A 21,947-nucleotide genomic window follows, 5' to 3' on the forward strand; every position below is an offset into this window, starting at 1 on the left:
TTTGACTATTTTGTAGTAACACTTAGCTTAAAATACAAACACATTGTACAGCTATACAAAAATATTTTCTTTATACATTATCCTTATTCTATAAGCTTTTTTCTATTTTTTAATTTTTTAAAAAACGTTTTTGTTAAAAACTAAGACAAATATACACATTAGCCTATGCCTGCACAGGGTCAGGGCCATCAATATCACTGTCTTCCGCCTCCACATCTTGTCGCACTGGAAGGTCTTCAGGGCCATTAACAGGCATGGAACTGTCATCTCCTATGATAACGATGCCTATACTTCCTGAAGGACCCACCTAATGCTGTTGTACAGTTAACTTTTTTTTTTTACATAAGTAGGAGTACATGCTAAAATAAGGGTGAAAAATACAGTAAGCATGTAGACCAGTAGCATAGTTGTTTATTATCACTATCAAGTGTTAAGTGCCATACATAATTGTATTACTATACTTTTATACAACTGGAAGTGCAATAGGTTTATTCACACTAATTTCACTACAAAAACATAAGTAATGGATTGTGCTACAATATTATAATGACTAGGACATGACTAGGTGATAGGAATTTTTCAGCTTCATTATAATCTTATGAGACCACCATGGTATCCACAGTCTGTCTTTGACCAGGGAGTCATGATGTGTCTGTCACATGATTGTATTTGTGTTCATTGCAATCATTCTTTTTTGTTGATTGCTCAGAATTTTCCTTTTTTGGCCGTTGGTAGTCATTCCTTTGTCTTTTTGACTAAATCCTGGTGATCTTTCGTAACTTTTTTTTCCAGGAAGAACAAGGGTGTCCTAAACTCATTTTGTACATTTCTTGACCCAGAAGTAAATGTCAGCTATTTCTCCAAGGAACCCAGATTGCTTTTAATGGGTTAGATACTATAAGCTCCAGTGATCTGCATTGCTAAATTGTCATTACTTACAGGCCTTTTTGGTGCGTTGGGTTAGGAAATGTATCTTTCATACCGATAACTTCCAGTTCAAATTAAATATTACAGGCAAGATAACAAAATTCAGATTGACATATTGAACTTATAAGGATCAGAGATCCTAACCTACTATCAAGCTTGGCAAATATTTTCAAAGATAAAATCATCATAAGACAAAAGCAGGGTGTAGAGAAGTCTGTGGCTACCAGAGCTGCTCTTAGGTCCTTTCTTTCCTCAATTAGACTGTGCTCCAGCCCAGAGTTCAACACTCGAGGTCTCTAAGTAATGCCTATAGAGTGTCAATTCCACGAAAGAAAGCTGTTTCCAACATGAGACATCACCGGTTTCTTCTCTGATAATTACATAGTGTATGTGATATTTTCTAGAGTCATGCCTGCCTACATCCCAGGTTTTTGTATAATGAGCAATGTAGACAGATCAAGTTCATCCTGCTGAAGCATTTTATAAGTAACGACTCTTCCGATAGTAAATACCTTCAGTGTGTTTGCCAGAGGTCTGTCTTTACCATATTTCTAAGGTGATTTGATGATGCTTAGAGAGAGGTATCTGCTCGCTCTGTTTTGGGCCAGTGAGAAGAAAGAACAGATTACAGGTCTGCTGCGAGCCTTACCACCTCATCAAGGTTTTTGCTTATTTTGTGTTATTTCCTTTCACTGGTGCTGAAAATCTTAGTACCTAATGACATTAATGTTACTTTGTTTTATAATAAATATGTATATATAGTTTCAAAATAACAGTGGCCCTTCCCACTAACTGTGGGACCACAGAATGCAGCCCAAGATTCCTTTATGGTTCTTCTTATCCTCAGTATATATTTTGCTAGGGATTTATAATAATACAGTGTTTTAAAATCACTAATAATTCTCTGGTTCTATCAACAACTTCATAAACATTCAGATTAGTTTGTATCAGTTTGTTTTCACTTTTCAATAATGATTTAGACTTGTTTTTAATTTATTCTTAATACAAGAAAAGGCTTATGTACTTATGCACATATAATATATAACATAAATTGCATATGTATGGCTGTGTACAGTTCCAGCTACACTAGAACTGGGTTATGTGACAGCTACTTTGAAACTTTTGCCCTTTGTCAGCCTCTCAATCTTGTTGCTACCATATTAACCTTTCTCAAACTCAAATTTGACCCTGTAACTCCCCTGTTTACAGGCCTCCATTACCTCCCTGTTTGCCTGGGAGACGAAGTATGCAGTCCTTAGCATGATTCACAGAGCCTTCGGTTTACCCCTCCCCCAAGCAGCCTTTTTCAGCAATACAAAACCCTTCTCTGTTCTTCAAATACAACATACAGTTCATGCCTGTGGGCCTTTGTACAGGTTCTCCTCACTGCTTAGGATGCCTTCCTCATTCCCTTGCCCAAATCCACTGTCAAATTTCTGTTCATTCTTAAAAATAAATGTAGGTTTCTCCTTTCTGAAGTGGTTCCTGAACCACCCAAGGATAATCAAAGTGTTTACTATATGTAAGAGCTTCCAATCGGGCCTTCCTCCTTTTGCTCTTTTCCCCCACTATCAGTTCCCTAACAGCAGCCAGACTGAGCCTTCTCCCTGCTCAGAAACCTCCTTTGGCTTCCTGTCCTACTCAAAATAAAATTCAAACTTCTTCTATTAACAAGGCCTGACATCAGGCACCTCCTCTCTCTTTAACTTCTGCCACTTCCCTTTATGTGACTCCCGCCATACTTGTCCTCTTGCTATTTCTTGAACATTTCACACTTATTCCCAATTGTGTTGAGGAACCCCAAGACCACACCCTCAGGTGCAGTAATTGGGTAGGAAGTGTTCCTAGTAAATCTATGCTGACTCCAAGGACTCAGCGTAGAGTTGTGTTCACACCTATAAGTTGTCATAGTGGAAGACTAGAAGGCAAAATCAGCAAAGGAAAAGCATGAAATGAAGTGTAGGGGAAACCAGATGTAAGCTTTCAAGGGTCCTCTCTCAGAGGAGTCACACAGGGAGTGCTTACATCCGGCAGCAACAAGTTAAGATAACACATGTGAAATGTTTTGTACCCGGGTAGCTTATTAGAGACCTAGAGTTTTTATTGGGGGCTAGTTAAGTTGGCGGTCTCTTCCTGGCATGTACCAGACTTGCAGAAGGAAAGCAAGTGTTCAACATAAATCATTGTTTGTATAGTTTGGGTGAGCCACTCTTATCCGTAGGATAGTAGGAACTCTCCAGCAATCTAAATTTCCAGATGCCAACCAAGGGCTAACCTTGTAAGCTGACCTTCTCAAAGAGAGAAGTTTATGTCTATTTTGTTAACTCTTCTCTGCACAGTCTACTCCCTAGGTCTTTGGCCAAGGCATCTTTACAGCAGAGTTACCAATAAGACCCAGTTAGTAGTAAGTAGGAAGACTAGCCTGCAGTATTGATTTAGGAGGCCTGGACTTAGCCAGGTAAAGAATTCCCATTTATCATAATGGTCTATCTTAGAAAAACAATAGGCTTCCTCCCGGCCTACCTTTTTAAAAACACATTTTACCTATTATTTGTTTTTTTACATGATCTTAAGTTTCTGTGTTAACTTTTTTTTTTTTTTTTTTTTTTAAATCAGGCACAGCACAACTGTAGCCTAGTAAGTGGAAGCTGACCTAAAAGCTTTCCAGGGCTGAGTCAGTCTCATGAGAGTCAGAGTACCCGAAGTTCAGTCCCAGGCCGGGCGCGGTGGTTCCTGCCTGTAATCCCAGCACTTTGGGAGGCCGAGGCAGGAGGATCACTTGAGGCTAGGAGTTCAAGACCAGCCTGGCCAATATTGTAAAACGCCATCTCTACTAAGAACATAAAAAAATTAGCCAAGTGTCGTATGAGAATCGCTTGAGCCTGGGAGACAGAGGCTGCAGTGAACTGAGATTATGCCACTGCGCTCCAGCCTGGGCGACAGAGTAAGACTGTCAAAAAAAAAAAAAAAAAGTTCAGTTCCAGAGAGTACACATGGTAACCCTGGAAGCAAACCATCAATTACAGATACTCTGTTTCCAAAACTCAAAAGAGTTCAAATTCCAGTCCTCCCACTGGCAGCAAAAAGCAAAGAAGCTGTGTGCCACTAACACGTTTCTTTTTTTTTTTTTTTGCAGCTTCCCCTGATCAGGATTATTCCTCTGGTATTTATGAAATTACAAGTGTTTAACATTTTATATTAATTTTTACAATACATCTGGATGCAATAGCCACAAAATATAAAGCCATTTTTAAATTTTTCTTCCTTTTTTTTTTTTTTTTTTTTAATCTACTGCAGTTTACTTAGCCTCCTAGCAGTAAATTCAGTGTTTGCACTGTTAACATTACAGCTGCCAGGGAAGATCCTGGAATGCAGGGCAGGAAGGGAGGCGGGGGAGGATATTGTAGCAAGAGCAGCAGCCAGGCTGAAAAAAAACTGCTGGATTGTTACCTCCCCCAGTTTTTTTGTTTGTTTGTTTTCTGGTTTATCCAAAATTTTGTTCCAGACCAGATTTAACTTTTTAAAGAGAGCAGTTCAAACTTGTAACATTTTGGTTTGGCCCATCCTTGGGAATTTGGGGGTCCTTTCTCTTTCCATCTAGAGGAGAGAACAAAAACCATAGGCTGCACTACACTGCCTTTTCCCTCATTTTAGCCAGCATGCCTAAAAGCAGTCAGGGGTATCCAGCAAGCCAGCTTTCCTGGAGCTGGATCTATCACTTTCCGATTCTGTGGCTCTCACAACGTATAGTAGCTCAGCTACTGCTTCATACCGTGGATGACTGCGTAACCACTCAGGCCCCAAAGATTCATCATATTCTGCCCTTTATCCTTCCTCTTCTCAAACAGCACTTTCACCATATATCAGTGAGTCAGGGTCATTCTAGCAAATCCCACTTCTGATGCATCTGTGTCAGAGATCCCTAGACCATCCCCAGGTTTAATGATTTGGTAGGGGGATTTGACATATAGTTGCCTTCACAGCTATGATTTATTACAGCAAAAGGGGGCAAAGCAAAATCAGCACAGGTGCAAGGTACATGGGGGGAAGTCTGGAGGAAACAAGGTAGAAGCTTCCAAGGGTCCTGTCCCACGGAACTTATGCAGGATGCACTTAATTCCCCCAGCAGCAAATTGTAACACGTGAAATGTTGTCTACCAGGGAGGCTCATTAGAGACCCACTGCCTGGAGTTTTTATTGAAAACTAGTTTCTAATCACCCTCTACTAGCATGTACCAAAACTGTAGAATCCCAGAAGAAAAATGGGTATTGAGAGTAAACCACGGGTTTGTATGGTTTGGGCTCCATGAGTCACTTTTATAAGTCAGAATGGTGGTGTGCCCGGAATTTGTTCCTTCCAATGCCCAGACTTCAGGGTTAATTCCCTACTCAAGCAGGGGACAACAAATGGGTAACTTGTTCCCCATATTCATGTAGACAGTAGCTCCAACTTTGAATACTATATCCCTCCCTAATAAGGGCATGGGACTTTCAGGAGTAACAAAGGCATGTGAAAAGAGCAGAGTCTCCCAATTACAACTGAGGAGGTAGGAGAAATACCTGGTTACAGGCTGTCCCAGGATTCCTCAGTTGGTAACAGACCTTGAGGACGGTTGTCTGGGACAGGAGATTAACATTGAGAAGGCCGCACCAGTGTCCAGGAGGAAGTCAGTTTCCTGGCCCTCAATGGTTAAACATACCCGGGGCTCACTGCGGGTGATGACATGAGCTGGCGCTTGCCCCAGGCACCCTCAGTCCTGTTGTTGGATCATCTGGTTGAGGGCTTCTGGCCCAGAGAACCTTTGTCCTCTGGGGCAGTGCACCTTCCAGTGATTGCCTCGGCATAGTGGACATGGGCGAGGGGGCAGCTTGTTTCTCATTGGACAATCTTTTATAAAGTGTCCTTGCACACCACACTGACAACAAGCCCCACCAGGTGACTGGCCTGCTCCATTTTCTGTCCTCTTTGAACCACCAAGGTTGGTTTGAGGGCCATGACCAAGGCTGCAGCCTTTCTCTGGTCTCACTTTTCCTTTTTGGCCTGTTCCTCTTGGTCCCTATTATAGAACACCAGGTTGCCAGGTTTAATAATGCCTCCAGATTTTGTTCAGGGCCAGGGCTCGCTTTTGGAGCTTTCTTCTGGTATCTGCGGCCGATTGGGTAATGAACTTACCCTTTAGAATCAGTTGACCCTCAAGTGAGTCAGGTGACGGGGGAGTATGTTCTCTTAAGGCCTCCCATAGCCTCTCAAGGAAGGCAGAAGGATTTTCTTCCTTTCCCTGAGTTATGGTGGACATAATTGAATAATTCATGGGCTTTTTCCTAATTCTCCTTCGTCCTTCTAGAACACAGGTCAGTAGATGTTTACGACTCCAGTCCCCATGATCTGAATGTAGATCCCAGTGGGGGTCCATACTGGGGACGGCTTGCTGACCGGTAGGGAATTTGTCCCTTTCTTCGGCTATCAGTCTGTCATTTACTTGACTAAGATACCAGGTATCTCCAAACTCTCAGGCTGTAGCTAAAGCCGCATTGTTTTCTTCAAAGGCCAGGGTTTGACCTAACAAGAGCATGACATCTCTCCAAGTGAGAGCAAAAGTTTACCCTAGACCCTGTAGGACATCTGTATACCTATCAGGATCGTCCGAAAGCCTCCCCAGGTCTGCCTTGATCTGCTTTAAATCAGAGAGGGAGAAGGGGACATGTACCCAGCTTGGGGCAAATTCCCCTCCCCCTACAGCTTGAAGGGGACATAACCGATAGCCCAGGGGTTTTTGTGGTCCTTTGGAGTCTTTGCTTGTTTCCTTCTGGACAGGGGGGATTACAGGAGTCTTATCATTAATAGGAAGGGGAGCTATAGGGAGGCTAGGATATGGAGATAAGCTGAGAGGTCCTCCTGTGGGATGTAAATTGCAAGCTTTGCATAGTTGTGGATTCTCCTTCAATGAAGAGAAAGCTTGGACATAAGGTATTTCACTCCATTTGCCTTCCGTCTTACAGAAAAGTCAAGCTGCAGGATAGTATTGTAATTCATACTTCCCTCAGGTGGCCATTTTTCCCCATCAGAGAGAATACTGGGGCCAGGCCATAATGCAGAAAAAAATGAGCCGCCTCTTTTTCAGGGTTTGTGGGTCAAATTGGTCCCAACAGCTTAGGATGCATTTCATGGGTGAGCCTGTTGATGCCTGTTTCCCATCTGAAAGACCAAACTGCCCGTGGCTTTGGTTTGGTTCTCTCCCTGTCCAGGAACCCGTAACGGTCCCTGGACCCTGCTGATCGGAATAGTTGAGCTCATTGACACAGCAGCAGAAACACTAGTTTTCCTCCTAGACCACAAAGAGGACCGAGGAAGGTTGGATTTAGTGGCCCTTACCAATGCATTCTCGAAAACCTGCACCCTTGCCTGTCCTCCTAGACCACAAAGAGGACCGAGAAAAATCGGATTTATGACCCTTACTGACGCAGTCTCAAAAACCTGTTAGAGTCCTAAGTATTCTCCTGTTAGTATTGGGACTTTACCCATATCCTATAAAGATATTATGCCCCAAAAGTGAAGTGGGGCATCCCCTAAGTGAGGGGAAGGATCTCCAGAGTTGGAAGAGTGATGCCTTTTGTCCTCACTTGAATCAGAAGGATATCATTTCTGAGGCTCCCCATATCCTAGCTTCAGGAATAGCTTTTGTTAGGCCCGCTAGCCTGAGGAGGGACCCTAAAATTCCAGATAAGATAGTCCGCCGCCCCGACCGGGCTTTGGGCAAAAATTGTGTGTCTCTAACTAGTGAGGCCAGGTGCCTAAAGAAGGGAATAGAGTCCTGGAGTATATACTAGAAATCATTCTTATAGGAGAAACTAGAAAAGCACCAGAGATAGGGAGTGGTTTTTAGAAGCAGGACTAGCCTCAGAGAAGAAAGGCTAGAGGAAGTTTGTCTGACAAGCATTAGGACCCATGGAGGTAAGGGTCAGGATAGATAGGATAGATGGGTGAGTCTCACTTGGGCAACGTGACTTTGAGAGTTCCACTCATGGCCGCAAGGTCAACCAACTTGTTGTCCGGACCCCGGAACTGAATGGCGTTCCTCTCTGTCCACCTTCGGCTCAGCCCAGAAGTACAGGGAAAGCAGAAGCTGGTTCCAGGCAAACCAACATTCCCAACTCCGAAGAGTTGGGGGTTGTTAGAGAGCTCTTTCCCAGAAAGCCTGACACCCATGTCTTTAGTCCAGTGGCCACGCTAGTTGCTTTTAACTGACCGACAGGTGCCGGTATTTAGTGCCCGAATTCTAAGGAAAAATAGGACAGAATAGCAAGCGAAAGGGGTCCGATGGTACTCACTGCTTGGTGATTGTCCCTTCATGGTCACCAAAATGTGTCCAGAATTTATTCCTTCTTAGTCTCGCTGACTTCAAGAATGAAGCCACAGACCCTCGCAGTGAGTGTTACAGTTCTTAAAGGTGGCGCGTCTGGAGTAGTTTATTCCTCCCAGTGGGTTCATGGTCTCACTGACTTCAGGAGTGACGCCACAGACCTTTGCAGTGAGTGTTACAGCTCATAAAGGTAGCGCAGACCCCAAGAGTGAGCAGCAAGAAGATTTATTGTGAAGAGCAAAAGAACAAAGCTTCCACAGTGTAAAAGGGGACCCAAGTGGGTTGCTGCTGCTGGCTCAGGTTACCAGCTTTTATTCCCTTATTTGGCCCCGCCCACATCCTGCTGGTTGGTCCATTTTACGAGGAGCTGATTGGTCTGTTTTTACAGAGTGCTGATTGGTGCATTTACAAACCTTTAGCTAGACACAGCGCTGATTGGTGCATTTTTACAGAGTACTGATTGGTGTGTTTACAAACCTTTGGCTAGACACAGAGCGCTGGTTGGTGTGTTTACAATCCTTTAGCTAGACAGAAAAGTTCTCCAAGTCCCCACCCTACCCAGTAGCCCAGCTGACTTCACCTCTCAGTGGGAACCCTTCCAAAATCTAAGTTCCTTGATGGCAACTGACAGCCACGTGATAAGCAGTCTTTCAAAGGATAACTAGTTAGACTTGCTAACTATTTTCTGCATGTCATCTCAGTAAACATTTGTTGATCATGAATGAATAATTAATTGGCCATCATAAGGAGAATGATTACTTTGTGGTATTGCCTGTTATAGAATACTCAGCCATTTTAAAAGGAACATGTTTTCTTGTAAATAAGAAAATCTGTCAGACAGTGGCAGAACCAGAGGTTTATTTGGTTCATGTAAGTAGAACACAGGACTTGTGCCAGCAGAGACTCCAGCTCTCCCTTTCTTCCTGTTCAGCTCCTCAAGTAGACTGGCTTCATCCTCATGTTTGTTCCATGTGGTCAAATCTGATAGTGGCTGCACCTTCAGGGCCTGGGTCCTCAGGAAGAAATGTTGCCTGCATCAGAAAAGCAGAAGCATTTTCGGAAGACACTAGGAGAATTCTGAAACTATCATCTGGGGAAGTGGTTCAGAATCGGTAATGAGGCAGTCTGCCCTGTCTGCCACCTACAAGAATGTCAATGATATGTTAAGCAAAAAAATGTCCTATTGAAAAGTAGTTCAGTTAGTATGATCTTGTATTAGTCACAGTTCTCCAGAGAAACAGAACCAAAGGCCATTTGCTTAGAGAATTTCTTCTTTATAGGGTTCAGTCTTCTTTCTACTCAGTCCTTCAACTGATTGGGCGACATCCACCCACATCATGGAGGATAATCTGCTTTATTCAGAGTCCACCAATTTAAATATTAATTTCATCCAAAAATCACCTTCATAGAAACATCCAAAACAATGATATACTGAATATCTGGGCACTATGGCCCAGCCAGGTTGACACACAAAATTAACCATCACAAATCCTTTATGTGAAAATAAGCCATTTGTTTTTTTTTGTTTTTTGTTTTTTTTTTGAGACGGAGTCTTGCTCTGTCGCCAAGACTGGAGTGCAGTGGCCGGATCTCGGCTCACTGCAAGCTCCGCCTCCCGGGTTTACGCCATTCTCCTGCCTCAGCCTCCCGAGTAGCTGGGACTACAGGTACCCGCCACCTCGCCCGGCTATTTTTTTGTATTTTTTACTAGAGACGGGGTTTCACCGGGTTAGCCAGGATGGTGTCGATCTCCTGACCTCGTGATCCGCCCGTCTCGGCCTCCCAAAGTGCTGGGATTACAGGCTTGAGCCACCGCGCCCGGCCAAATAAGCCATTTGTAAAAATAAGTTTGCAACTGAAAAAGGTCCAGAACTTTTTTCACTAACTGTCATTACCTCTAGACAGAAATAACTTGAAGTGATAGGTAAAGATAACTGTCATTTTTCTTTAATTTTGTATACTTTCTTACTGTTTGTCTCTGCAGTAAATACATCCTTACAGCCTTAAAAAAGAAAAATAGAGTAATTGGCATCTTGGATTATTTTAAATGGCACAAAAGGAACTGAGTTTAAACTGACTACATCTTGCTTAAAATTAGGTTCTGCAGCAAGCTGTTGAGCAGTAGAATGATTTCTACTCCATTGTTGCTTAAGTGGGGATGGCAGGGAAGGAACGACCTTTATCCTAGCAATCAGATTAAACAGAAGATAGAAGACACAGGCAGTTGCCTGCAGCAGGTCCGGACTTTCATGAAAAGGCTTTTTTTTGTTATTGTTGTTTCTTTGGTTTGATTTGGTTTTACAAGAAAATTATTTGTGCAAGGAAACTCCTTTAGGAGACCATCCTTGTAGATGCCAGCCACACCACAGCTTTGAAAACCCACCTGTCTTTAAAAGCCATTGTTTAGAGAAACCCACTGTTCTTAAATAGCAGCTTTCCTGAGCAAGTTTTACTCTGGATGGTTTTTGACAGTGCCTATCACCTGATTGATATGAAGTTTGCCACTTTATTCTGGTCACATGGGCCAGTGATTGGGCTTCTTTCTCTTTGTATTTTAAAATGATTAGTTGCTTCTCACAGAAAGAGCTGAACTTTGTATGAACCCTGATGTTAACGTTTTGTTCATTCTACATATGAATACATCTTCTGAAAAATACATTGTAATCTATAAAACAGTGGCTTTCTTCGTATAGTGTGTGTTTATTTACAAAGATAGTTTCTAGACCTTATTTTGCAGTTTTCAACTTTTGATGAAAGCAGTCTGTAGCAAATTACATACCATTGGTATTTTCCCCAAAATATTACTATAGCATTTTCCTAGACAACAGTAAAATACTGCCCATATCATTTGGCCTATGTCATGTACTTTAAGTCAAGTACTTTGGTTCCTTTAAACTGTATGTACTGGTGCTTTGTTCTTAGTCCTTGGGAGATTTTTTTTGGTGACAATCGTTTGCTTGATTGAGCTTTTATTTCAGTGTTTACCAAAATTGGTGAACACTATGACAGTTGTCTTGAGGTTGGTAGCTTTTTAACATTAAATAATTGTTTATCAGCTCTCTTTGACTACAGGTATATTTGATTCATATGCTACTTAGTACTCTATGTTTGGAACTACCAGATTGCTTCAGAGAAACAGCATGATTAAATGGGTAATTTTCTTATTTAAAGATCACCCATGTAAACTGTAAAAGTTCTTAAAATGAGAAACTTGTAAAGCTAAATTATTTGTGTTTATCTGTATAGATCAAGAAATTAACTTTTAGTTTTTTGTTTTGATTTTACAATTGAAAGTGCAAAAAAGATGTGCTTATGTTCCACTAGCCTTTAATTCTATATATGTAGAGAGAGAGAGAGATCAGCATTCTAGCCATGTTTACCTTTTTTATCTCTTGGATTCTTTCCTTCAGTGTTCAAGCATCAAGCATACTGTAATATCTGTTAAAAACAAAAATCTTATGTCCTTTAGTCCCCTTCCAGCTACCATCCCACTCCTCTACTCCCATTTGTAGCATAATTCTTTGAAAGGGTTCTCTTTAATCACTGATTTCGCTTTCTCTTTCTCTAATCCAGCTCCAGCAAGACTTGAGCCTTCTCCAGACTACTAAATCTACTTTTCTCCACCAGTCACATTCTAATTGCTGGATACCTGGTTGGTTCCTGGTCCTCATCTTAACCCCTCACTAGTATCGTTCTTTTCCCTGAAGATACTTTCTTCACTTGGCTGCTGATTCCTGAGAATTTGTCTGATGGTGAAACCCGAGCTTGCCTCAGGACTCAGCCTTTGATCCTCTTCCCCACCCCCCCTCCCCGCCCGCCCCCTCCACTACTCTCTAGGGACCTTTAAATCCTTCCATGTTGACAATGCCCCGGTTTTCATTTAATGGCTGCCCCATAGTGTATTTCCCAGTTTCCTATCAGTAGATCTTTGAGTTCATTTGGTTTTATGTTTTTAAAATTAGGATACTGTACAAGTATTCTCTTGCACATAATCTCTTTGTGTGTTTTTGGGAGCATTTTTTTAAGTAAACATCCTAGAAGTAGAAAAGCTGGATCTAAAGATATGGACCTTTACATTCTAATAGGTATTACCAAATGCCCCTCTTGAAGAGATTGTATTAATATATTCACTTGCTGCGATTACAGGCGTGAGCCATCGTCACCGTGCCTGACTCTCAGACACTGTCTTCATACTCATTTACCCATCTTCTGGCCAACACTGAATATTTTCAGTTCTGTTTTGCTTTTTGCTTTTTCTTACTTTCTTGACTGATTTTAATTGACTTTGCAAGAGCAGATTTCTACCAGTTGAAGTGTAAAGCATTCTGTTCAGTATTACAATAAGTTCTGTACTATAAATATCTTACTCTTGAGGTCCAAATAGATTGAGATACTGTGTCACTAATTGTAGAGCCAAAATATGATTCATTATTTAGAAAATGTGAATTTTACATGAAGCTACAGAACTGAGAACCCATTTTTCCCTTTCATGGTGTCAGATTTGATTACTGGTTATCGCTAATTTAAATTGCATAACCTGTCAGCTTCATTATACCGGAGCAGTGATTGCCTTGTTTTTAAAATTGACACTGTTCTTGTGGAGGTTTTTAAAAGGATGGCTTTGAAATTATTGCAGAATTTCTCCATAGAAAGAAAATTAACTGAAATTAAAACTATTGTGAGGAGTTTCTGTTTGAGATAATCAATTTGAAACTAGGGAGTCCCAACCAATAACTTTTGGAAGATTTTAGAACAAGTTTAAAAAGTAATAACACTTTCCATATTGTGATTTCCCTTGGAGAAGGTAGCTGAGAGAAACAAATTTTCATTGTAGTAACTCACTAATGAATTATTTTGACAGGTTGCAGTTTTGACTAAATTGAAGCAAGTGCCTCATGGGGTTTCTTCCTGCTTGTGTCAGTGCTGAATCAGCAGTAGATGAAAACCTTTTGTTGTCAAAAAATTTTTTACTCTCTCCGGTTTCTTTTCTGTCATATAGTTCATCACATGAAAAGGAATTATTTCATATATTTGAAATACTTAGAAAATATAAGTTTTGGCAAACTAGAATTCCTACGATAAGCTATTTGTTTTTAAGACAAAGATTTCTATTATCATAGAAGTATTCTTTTAAACCGTCATTTGCTATTTAATTTGAAATTCAGGTTTACAAACTGCAGTTCTACAGACACTTTCTCAGCTCACTGCAGCCTCCGCCTCCCAGGTTCAAGTGATCCTCCTGCCTTAGCCTCCCAAGTAGCTGAGACTACAGGTGTCTACTGCCACGCCCAGCTAATTTTTTGAATTTTTAGTAGAGACGATTTCACCATGTTGCCCAGGCTGGTCTCAAACTCCTGGATTCAAGTGATCCGCTCACCTCAGCCTCCCAAAAAGCTGGGATTACAGGCGTGAGCCACCATGCCTGACTCTCAGACACTGTCTTTCTAAAGCAGCGGCAGGTTTGGATCTAGTAGCAGTGTATAGGGATGTCCTTTCCAAATTCTGTAGTCAGAATGACTCCTCTGAAGTTGTTACTAAAGGATTCCTTGCCTATACATTGCATTAGAGATCCCTTTTTTTTTTTTTTATACTTTAAGTTCTAGGGTACATGTGCACAACGTGCAGGTTTGTTACATATGTATACTTGTGCCATGTTGGTGTGCTGCACCCATCAACTCGTCAGCACCCATCAACTCATCATTTACATCAGGTATAACTCCCAATGCCATCCCTCCCCCCTCCCCCATCCCCATAATAGGCCCCAGTGTGTGATGTTCCCCTTCCCGAGTCCAAGTGATCTCATTGTTCAGTTCCCACCTATGAGTGAGAACATGCGGTGTTTGGTTTTCTGTTCTTGCAATAGTTTGCTGAGAATGATGGTTTCCAGCTGCATCCATGTCCCTACAAAGGACACGAACTCATCCTTTTTTATGGCTGCATAGTATTCCATGGTGTATATGTGCCACATTTTCTTAATCCAGTCTGTCACTGATGGACATTTGGGTTGATTCCAAGTCTTTGCTATTGTGAATAGTGCTGCAGTAAGCATACATGTGCATGTGTCTTTATAGCAGCATGATTTATAATCCTTTGGGTATATACCCAGTAATGGGATGGCTGGGTCAAGTGGCATTTCTAGTTCTAGATCCTTGAGGAATCACCATACTGTTTTCCACAATGGTTGAACTAGTTTACAATCCCACCAACAGTGTAAAAGTGTTCCTATTTCTCCACATCCTCTCCAGCACCTGTTGTTTCCTGACTTTTTAATGATTGCCATTCTAACTGGTGTGAGATGGTATCTCATTGTGGTTTTGATTTGCATTTCTCTGATGGCCAGTGATGACGAGCATTTTTTCATGTGTCTGTTGGCTGTATGCATGTCTTCTTTTGACAAGTATCTGTTCATATCCTTTGCCCACTTTTTGATGGGGTTGGTTGTTTGTTTTCTTGTAAATTTGTTTGAGTTCTTTGTAGGTTCTGGATATTAGCCCTTTGTCAGATGAGTAGATTGCAAAAATTTTCTCCCATTCTGTAGGTTGCCTGTTGACTCTGATGGTAGTTTCTTTTGCTGTGCAGAAGCTCTTTAATTAGATCCCATTTGTCAATTTTGGCTTTTGTTGCCGTCGCTTTTGGTATTTTAGACATGAAGTCCTTGCCCATGCCTATGTCCTGAATGGTATTACCTAGGTTTTCTTCTAGGGTTTTTATGGTATTAGGTCTAACATTTTAAATCTCTAATCCGTCTTGAATTAATTTTCGTATAAGGAGTAAGGAAAGGATCCAGTTTCAGCTTTCTACTTATGGCTAGCCAATTTTCCCAGCACCATTTATTAAATAGGGAATCCTTTCCCCATTTCTTGTTTTTGTCAGGTTTGTCAAAGATCAGATGGCTGTAGATGTGTGGTATTATTTCTGAGGACTCTGTTCTGTTCCATTGGCCTATATCTCTGTTTTGGTACCAGTACCATACTGTTTTGGTTTCTGTAGCCTTGTAGTATAGTTTGAAGTCAGGTAGCATGATCCCTCCAGCTTTAAAACATAGACAAAGCAAAGGTAAAAAAGTTATTTGCCTCTTATTACCAGGATGAGTGACATTTACTTGGTGTAAACCATTTGAAATTCATTTTGTCTCTTATAGCTTATTGAAAATATTTTTAAAATTAGTATAGTAGGATATGCCTTTTTTTACACTGCAAAGAAAGAAGGGATACTTTCTAGCCTTCAGAGTGGGGGTGCCCATAATAATAATAGCAGCTGTCATCTCTTGGACTCTTATTACCTAAAGTGATAGGCACCATAATGAATCCTTTACATGTATTATCTCAGTCATTCTTTGCAAACAACCCAATGCAATAAGGACTGTTACTCCTATTTGGAGATAAGGAAGTTATCGCTAAGTAGTCTTAAGAGATTAAATAATTTGCTCCAAGCACACAGCTAATAAGTGGTAGGATTTGCATCAAATGTTCTGACTCCAGAACCTAGACCCTTCATCACCAAGCTCTGCTACCCAATTAAATTCTCCATGTAAAAGCGACTAGTGGAAGTTGACATGGGCTCATACCTACTGTGTATGGTTTTAGGCTTAGTCCTGGACCTCTGGTGTTCTCATATACATCTCATGCAGCATTCTTATGCATACCCTTGAATTCAACTATTATCTGTGTACTGGAGAATTTTTTTTTTTTTTTAATCTATGACTGAAACATGTCTAAAACATTTTCACCTGTGATTTTTTTTTGTTTTTGCTGTTGTTTTTTGTGGGGTTTTTTTTTGTTTGTTTGTTGTTTGTTTGTTTGTTTAGTAGCCACCTTGAATATAGCAGTACCTACCCGGTAACCTACTCCTCCTTTAGAATTCTGTATCTTAGTAAGGGCAACCATGTATGTACCCCTAAAGCATCTGGGTGTCTTCCTTGACTCAACTTTCCTCTTATCCACACATCTAGAAAGTGGTACCATATCTACCTCCTTAACATCACTTGAGTACATCCACATCTTCCATTCCATTCCCCTCTCTGGGCTACCAATGCCTCTCAGACTACTGTTACAACCTTTAAACTGGTCACCTTACATCCAGCCTTACTTTTTACGTACTTTCCACTCTTTTAATAAAATGTGAGCATGTCACTCCTACGCAAAACTTTTCAGTGAGTTTCCGTTGTTCTCAGGATAAAAGTTCGAACTCCTTATTAAGACTTGTAAGGTTTTCCCCAGTCTGGCTTCCTCGTGCTGCTTTAGCCTCTTCTCTTGTCCACTTTGCCACTCATTGATTTTTGTCACCTTAGCACCTGTTAGAGTACTCCTACCCACCCCACCCCCGAGCCTTTCATTCACTGCTCCTCCTGCACACCCTTGAGGTTCAGTTGAAACCTCAGTTCCTGAGAGGGGAGGCTTTCCTTTCCATAGCATCCATCACACATTTGCTTAATATCTCCCATCCTGGCTAGGCAGCAAGTTGTGTGTAGCAGAGACCTCTGATCCACCTCATTTCTAGCACCTCGCATGATTTCCGACACCTAAGAGATACTCAGAAATAATTTATAGAATAAATTACAGATGCAGTCTCTACCCTTTACAAGCTCAAAGTCCAATGAGAACCAGAGTATGGTAAAGAAGTAACTTCCATACATGGGATAAGTACTGTAATAAAATGCCACAGGATTGCAGAGGAGTGTGTGAGTGGTTAACTTTGCCTTGGGGGGAGCATTTTCCCTATATAACTCTGTATTACTGAAGAAATTGACTTCTGGCATTCAGAAACAAGGAGAGCTTTGCTGAGCAGTAGAATTGATTCACTTGCATTTTGCCTATTTTTTGTGCTTACTTTTCGGGCGGGAGTTTTACAGTAGACTTTTAATATTCTAAGGTTATATATCAGGAACTTCAGAAAGTCTAACCTAGACACAGATGCTAAGTAATCAGCTAGCCATGCTCACTAAATTAACTAAACCAAGTCCTCCCTAATCAAAATCTTTGCTAGCCCTTTTATGTTCCCGATTACAAATCAGGCATCATGAATCTTTGCTTCAAATTCTAACAGCCAAAATTGATGGCATTGAATCCATGAATACCAGAGGTGTTGTTCATTTTGAGGTTTTTATTTCTTGTCATTCCAGCTTTGACCGCCATTGAAGGCACAGCACATGGGGAGCCCTGCCACTTCCCTTTTCTTTTCCTGGATAAGGAATATGATGAATGTACATCAGATGGGAGGGAAGATGGCAGACTGTGGTGTGCTACAACCTATGACTACAAAGCAGATGAAAAGTGGGGCTTTTGTGAAAGTAAGTATTGCTCAGTAGGAGGCAGATCTGCATTGCTTTATGTCTAGGGCAATGTTTTTAAGGCCTTTTTCTAGTCATCCTTTTCCACATTGGTCAGAAATGGCCAACATTGCTAATGTCGTTATAGCCTTAAAGAGTGGACTTAAGAGTGGGAAGCATATGGTGTATTTAGTTTCAGGCTGTGTCATTCAAGTCACACTCACGTTTTTTTTGGAGATGGTTTTCCGTTGGTATACACAGGTTGTTTTGTTAAACCCTTCAGGCTGGTAAATTAACATAAAACTTTTGGGGGACAGTAAAGGAAACTGGGCCATTACGGAGAAGATTAATAGTGATTAGAAGAAAAATAAATAACTTTTAAAAAATACTTAGAGTGAAATATGCTATGCCAGGGTAACATTTGACAAATACAGTATATTTAACCATCTTTAGTGTTAATGTCATTATAAAGATGCTGACCCCTAAGGAAAGCTATGTTCAGGAAAAACTTCCTAACTATGAAAAAACAACAGAAAATCTTGAACATAACCCATTAAATACCAATTTTTTTTAAAAAATGGCTTTTACAGAGTATTTGGGCAATCCTAAAAGAGGAAGCACATCAAATATACTCCATCTTTAGATGTAGGCCAGTGTGACTGGGTACTCCAGTTAATGCACCAGAATTTTTTTATATTATAAGAAGAATTTGCTTCTGTTTCTATAAATACTGGTTCTAATGAAATATGTTTCTTTTGATGAGTTCTTACAGTAGCAAAATAACTTTTGAAAAATCTTTAACAGTTCTGTGATTTTCAGTGTTATATGATTTTAAAAAATTGGTGAACTTGAACATTAAATCAGTTTCTATATTTAACAAAAATCAATTTTTTACTAATTTGTATTATATAGTTAATCAAATATTTTATCCTCATAAAGATACACAGTATTTCCAATAGAGCTAAAGTGTCCTTTGGATATAACAGCATTTTTCTGACTACTGTGTTCTAATGTCCAGACCTTATTTTAGCTGACCTTGGCATGTTGTATTAGTCCATTCTCACACTGCTATAAGGAAATACCTGAGACTGGGAAATTTATTAAGAAAGGAGGCTTAATTGGCTCACGGTTCTGCAAGCTGTACAGGAAACATGATGCTGGCATCTGCTTGGCTTCTGGCGAGGCCTTGGGAAACTTCCATGTGAGATGCAGCCATCTCATATGGTGGGAGCAGGAGCAAGAGAGATGGTGAGGAGCAAGGTGCCACATACTTTTAAATGACCAGATCTTGTGAGAACTTACTATCACAAGAACAGCACCAAGGGGATGGTGCTAAACCATTCATGAGAAACCATCCCTCTCACCAGGCCCCACCTCCAACACTGGGGATTACAGTTCAGTGTGAGATTTGGTGGGGACACTGATCCAAACCGTATCACATATAATCTGAAATTTTAGTTGAATTATATTTTTAAAAGTTAGCATTTCTAACAGAAAAGTACCCTCTAAGAGTAGCTTGGTATTGGTATTTCTATAAGAAAGTGATTTCAATGAATTATATATATATATTTTTTTTAAGTTTTGTCTTGTGTCATGTAAAGGCCACACATAAGTGTTTTTAGAATCGTATTTGAGAATAGTGAAAGATCATTCATTACGTTTGTATGACTGCCCAAAAGAAAGAATAAATACTTATGGTTGATAATTGGTGTAGAATTAAAATCCATTTAAATGCATCTGACATTTTGTTTTTAGCTGAAGAAGAGGCTGCTAAGAGACGGCAGATGCAGGAAGCAGAAATGATGTATCAAACTGGAATGAAAATCCTTAATGGAAGCAATAAGAAAAGCCAAAAAAGAGAGTAGGTAGCACTGCTAAGTCCACTTTTCCCCCAAGACAGGCCATTACTGAGACAAATAGCAACTACATTATTTAAAAAATGGACTACCAGAGACACAGAAGATTTTTTTAAGTTCCATTACAAGAAAACGTAATATGACTTGCGGGCATTAGTAGCATTGCTTTTACCACACTTTAGTTTGTTAAGGTAAAATTGTTACACATACTGATTACAGTAACAGTGAGTAAAATGGCAATGATTGACTCAAGTTGTAGTAGTTTCTAAGAACCAAGAATGCATATACTATTTATAATTCAAAATGACATAAAACAAAAAGAATTGTTGTCAAGTACGTTTTTTTGGTTTTGCTTTGTAATTTTTGACTGGAATTTAGGAATTTGTGCTTGGAAAAAAAACAGAACAAGTGATTATCTCGTAACATCTTATGTCCTTTTAATTTCAGCTGACATTTTTATAGTCTGCAAAGATTTAAAAAGAAAATTGCAATGGTTATTTTTAGATCATATACTGGACACCATCATATTGTAATCTCTTACTGCAAATCTGGTGAACTTTTTTTAATAGAAAAGTAAAGTAATAGAATTACTGTTAGTATAATTAGACTATTTCAAGATATTAGGATAACAGGGAGAACTGGTACTTCATATGAAAAACAAAATAGCCAGCCAATCTGGGCAACATAGTGCAACCCTGTCTCTAAAAAAAAAATTAAAAATTAGCCAGGCATGATGGTGCACACTGTGGTCCCGCTGCTTGGAGGCTGAGGTGGGAGGATCACTTGATCTTAGAAGGTAGAGAGGCTGCAGTGTGCTGTGATTGCCTGGGCAACAGAGGAAGACCGTGTCTCAAAAAAAATTTTTTTTAATAAAAAAGCAGGATGTTTTTTACATATATAAGTAACATGACCAAATAGAAATAAGATTTATCAGAGGGGGTGGCTGGGCATGGTGGCTTATGACTGTAATCCCAGCCCTTTGGGAGGCTGAGGTGGCCAGGAGTTTGAAACTAGCCTGACCAACATGGTGAAACCCCATCTCTACTAAACATACAAAATTAGACAGGTGCAGTGGCACACGCCTATAATCCCAGCTACTGAGGAGGCTGAGGCAGGAGAATTGCTTGAACCCAGGAGGTGGAGGTTGCAGTGAACCGAGATTATGCCATTGCACTCCAGCCGGGCAACAAGAGTGAAACTCCGTATCTCAAAAGGTTATCAAAGGGGTTTTGTAACATAAATTATGCTGCATTTTAGTAGATCAAAAAAACTTAATGGCAGTTTCAGAACATTACTAATTTGGTTTTTAATTGTTTACATTTAAAGAGCTTATCGGTATCTTCAGAAGGCAGCAGGCATGAACCATACCAAAGCCCTGGAGAGAGTGTCATATGCTCTTTTATTTGGTGATTACTTGCCACAGAATATCCAGGCAGCGAGAGAGATGTTTGAGAAGCTGACTGAGGAAGGCTCTCCCAAGGGACAGACTGTAAGTACATTCTCAGTGAAGAATCTCTCTGCATGTAGCACTTGTTCATTTTAAAAGCAATTTGCTCTCTTATGTCCTGACTTCTTTTAAAAAGTCAGACTGAAAGATAAAGTATCTTTAAATACTAATTTTGTGGCTAACCATTTTATCAGTCGTCTTGGATAGTCTTTTTCCTTAGTCTGGGAACATTTATAGTCAGTGAAGACATTTTTGCAGTTGTGCCTTGCCACAATTACATTTGTAGTTTTCCAAATTAGATCTGTAGAGAATGAAATATGAAGCTAATTATTTTTTATCTGAAATTACTCACCATTGCATTTTTCCGAAGTTCAGATGTTGCAGCTCATGTTAATCTTGGGTTTTTTTTAAAAAAAGCATTTTATTACAGAAGCAGTACATGTCCATTATAGGAAACTAGAAATACAAACTAACAAAACTAAGAAGTACACATCACATATGTACCACCCAAATATGAGTAATAATATATTAGTGCATGCATATCCTTCTATAATAGATCTTTCTCTTTGTGTATATATACACGTGATATTTTTATTAAAATGAGATATCACTGTCTGTTGTTCTAGAACTTCACCTTTTCATCCCAGCACATTTTAAGTCACATAATATCCACACTATGTTCATATGATGTTGAACCCCAAAATTTTCTTTATACCTGTTTTGTCCAAACCAGTATTCAGTCCAGGACTCGACCTTTCATTTTGTTGTTATCTAGTATACCCCAGTGCCTTTTTTGTCTGTATTAGAGATAGGCACAGTTTTTCTGCAGAATATCCTACTTCAGTTTGTTTTTTCATGGTGGCTTTTAGTTTGTTTCTTCATCACCTGTATTTCCTGTCAATAGGATGTCACAGCTAAAAGCTGATGAACACAAGTAAAATATTTTTGGCCAGACTACATTACAAGGGATGTTCTGTATTCTACATTGTATCACATCAGTTGATAACATATCTGGTTGTTTCCCCATTAATAATGCTAAGATTGACACCTGGATTTAGGGGACCATCATATTTATTTAAAATTCCTTC

At 40.1% G+C, this 21,947-nt stretch overlaps 1 protein-coding gene across 1 annotated transcript in view; it reads left to right on the top strand.

Annotated features, from left to right (window-relative positions):
• The window catches only part of LOC105467634 (SEL1L adaptor subunit of SYVN1 ubiquitin ligase), a 69,449-nt gene that overhangs the window by 18,387 nt on the left and 29,115 nt on the right, over window positions 1-21,947 (top strand). Inside the window, exons 4-6 of the mRNA XM_011717328.3 lie at window positions 17,410-17,577; window positions 19,312-19,417; window positions 20,739-20,901. Of these exons, the coding sequence (XP_011715630.1) occupies window positions 17,410-17,577; window positions 19,312-19,417; window positions 20,739-20,901 (437 nt within the window). The remainder of the gene's footprint in view (window positions 1-17,409; window positions 17,578-19,311; window positions 19,418-20,738; window positions 20,902-21,947) is intronic.

The sequence above is a fragment of the Macaca nemestrina genome, chromosome 7 (assembly GCF_043159975.1).
Source record: "Macaca nemestrina isolate mMacNem1 chromosome 7, mMacNem.hap1, whole genome shotgun sequence".
Taxonomy (NCBI): Eukaryota; Metazoa; Chordata; class Mammalia; order Primates; family Cercopithecidae; genus Macaca; species Macaca nemestrina.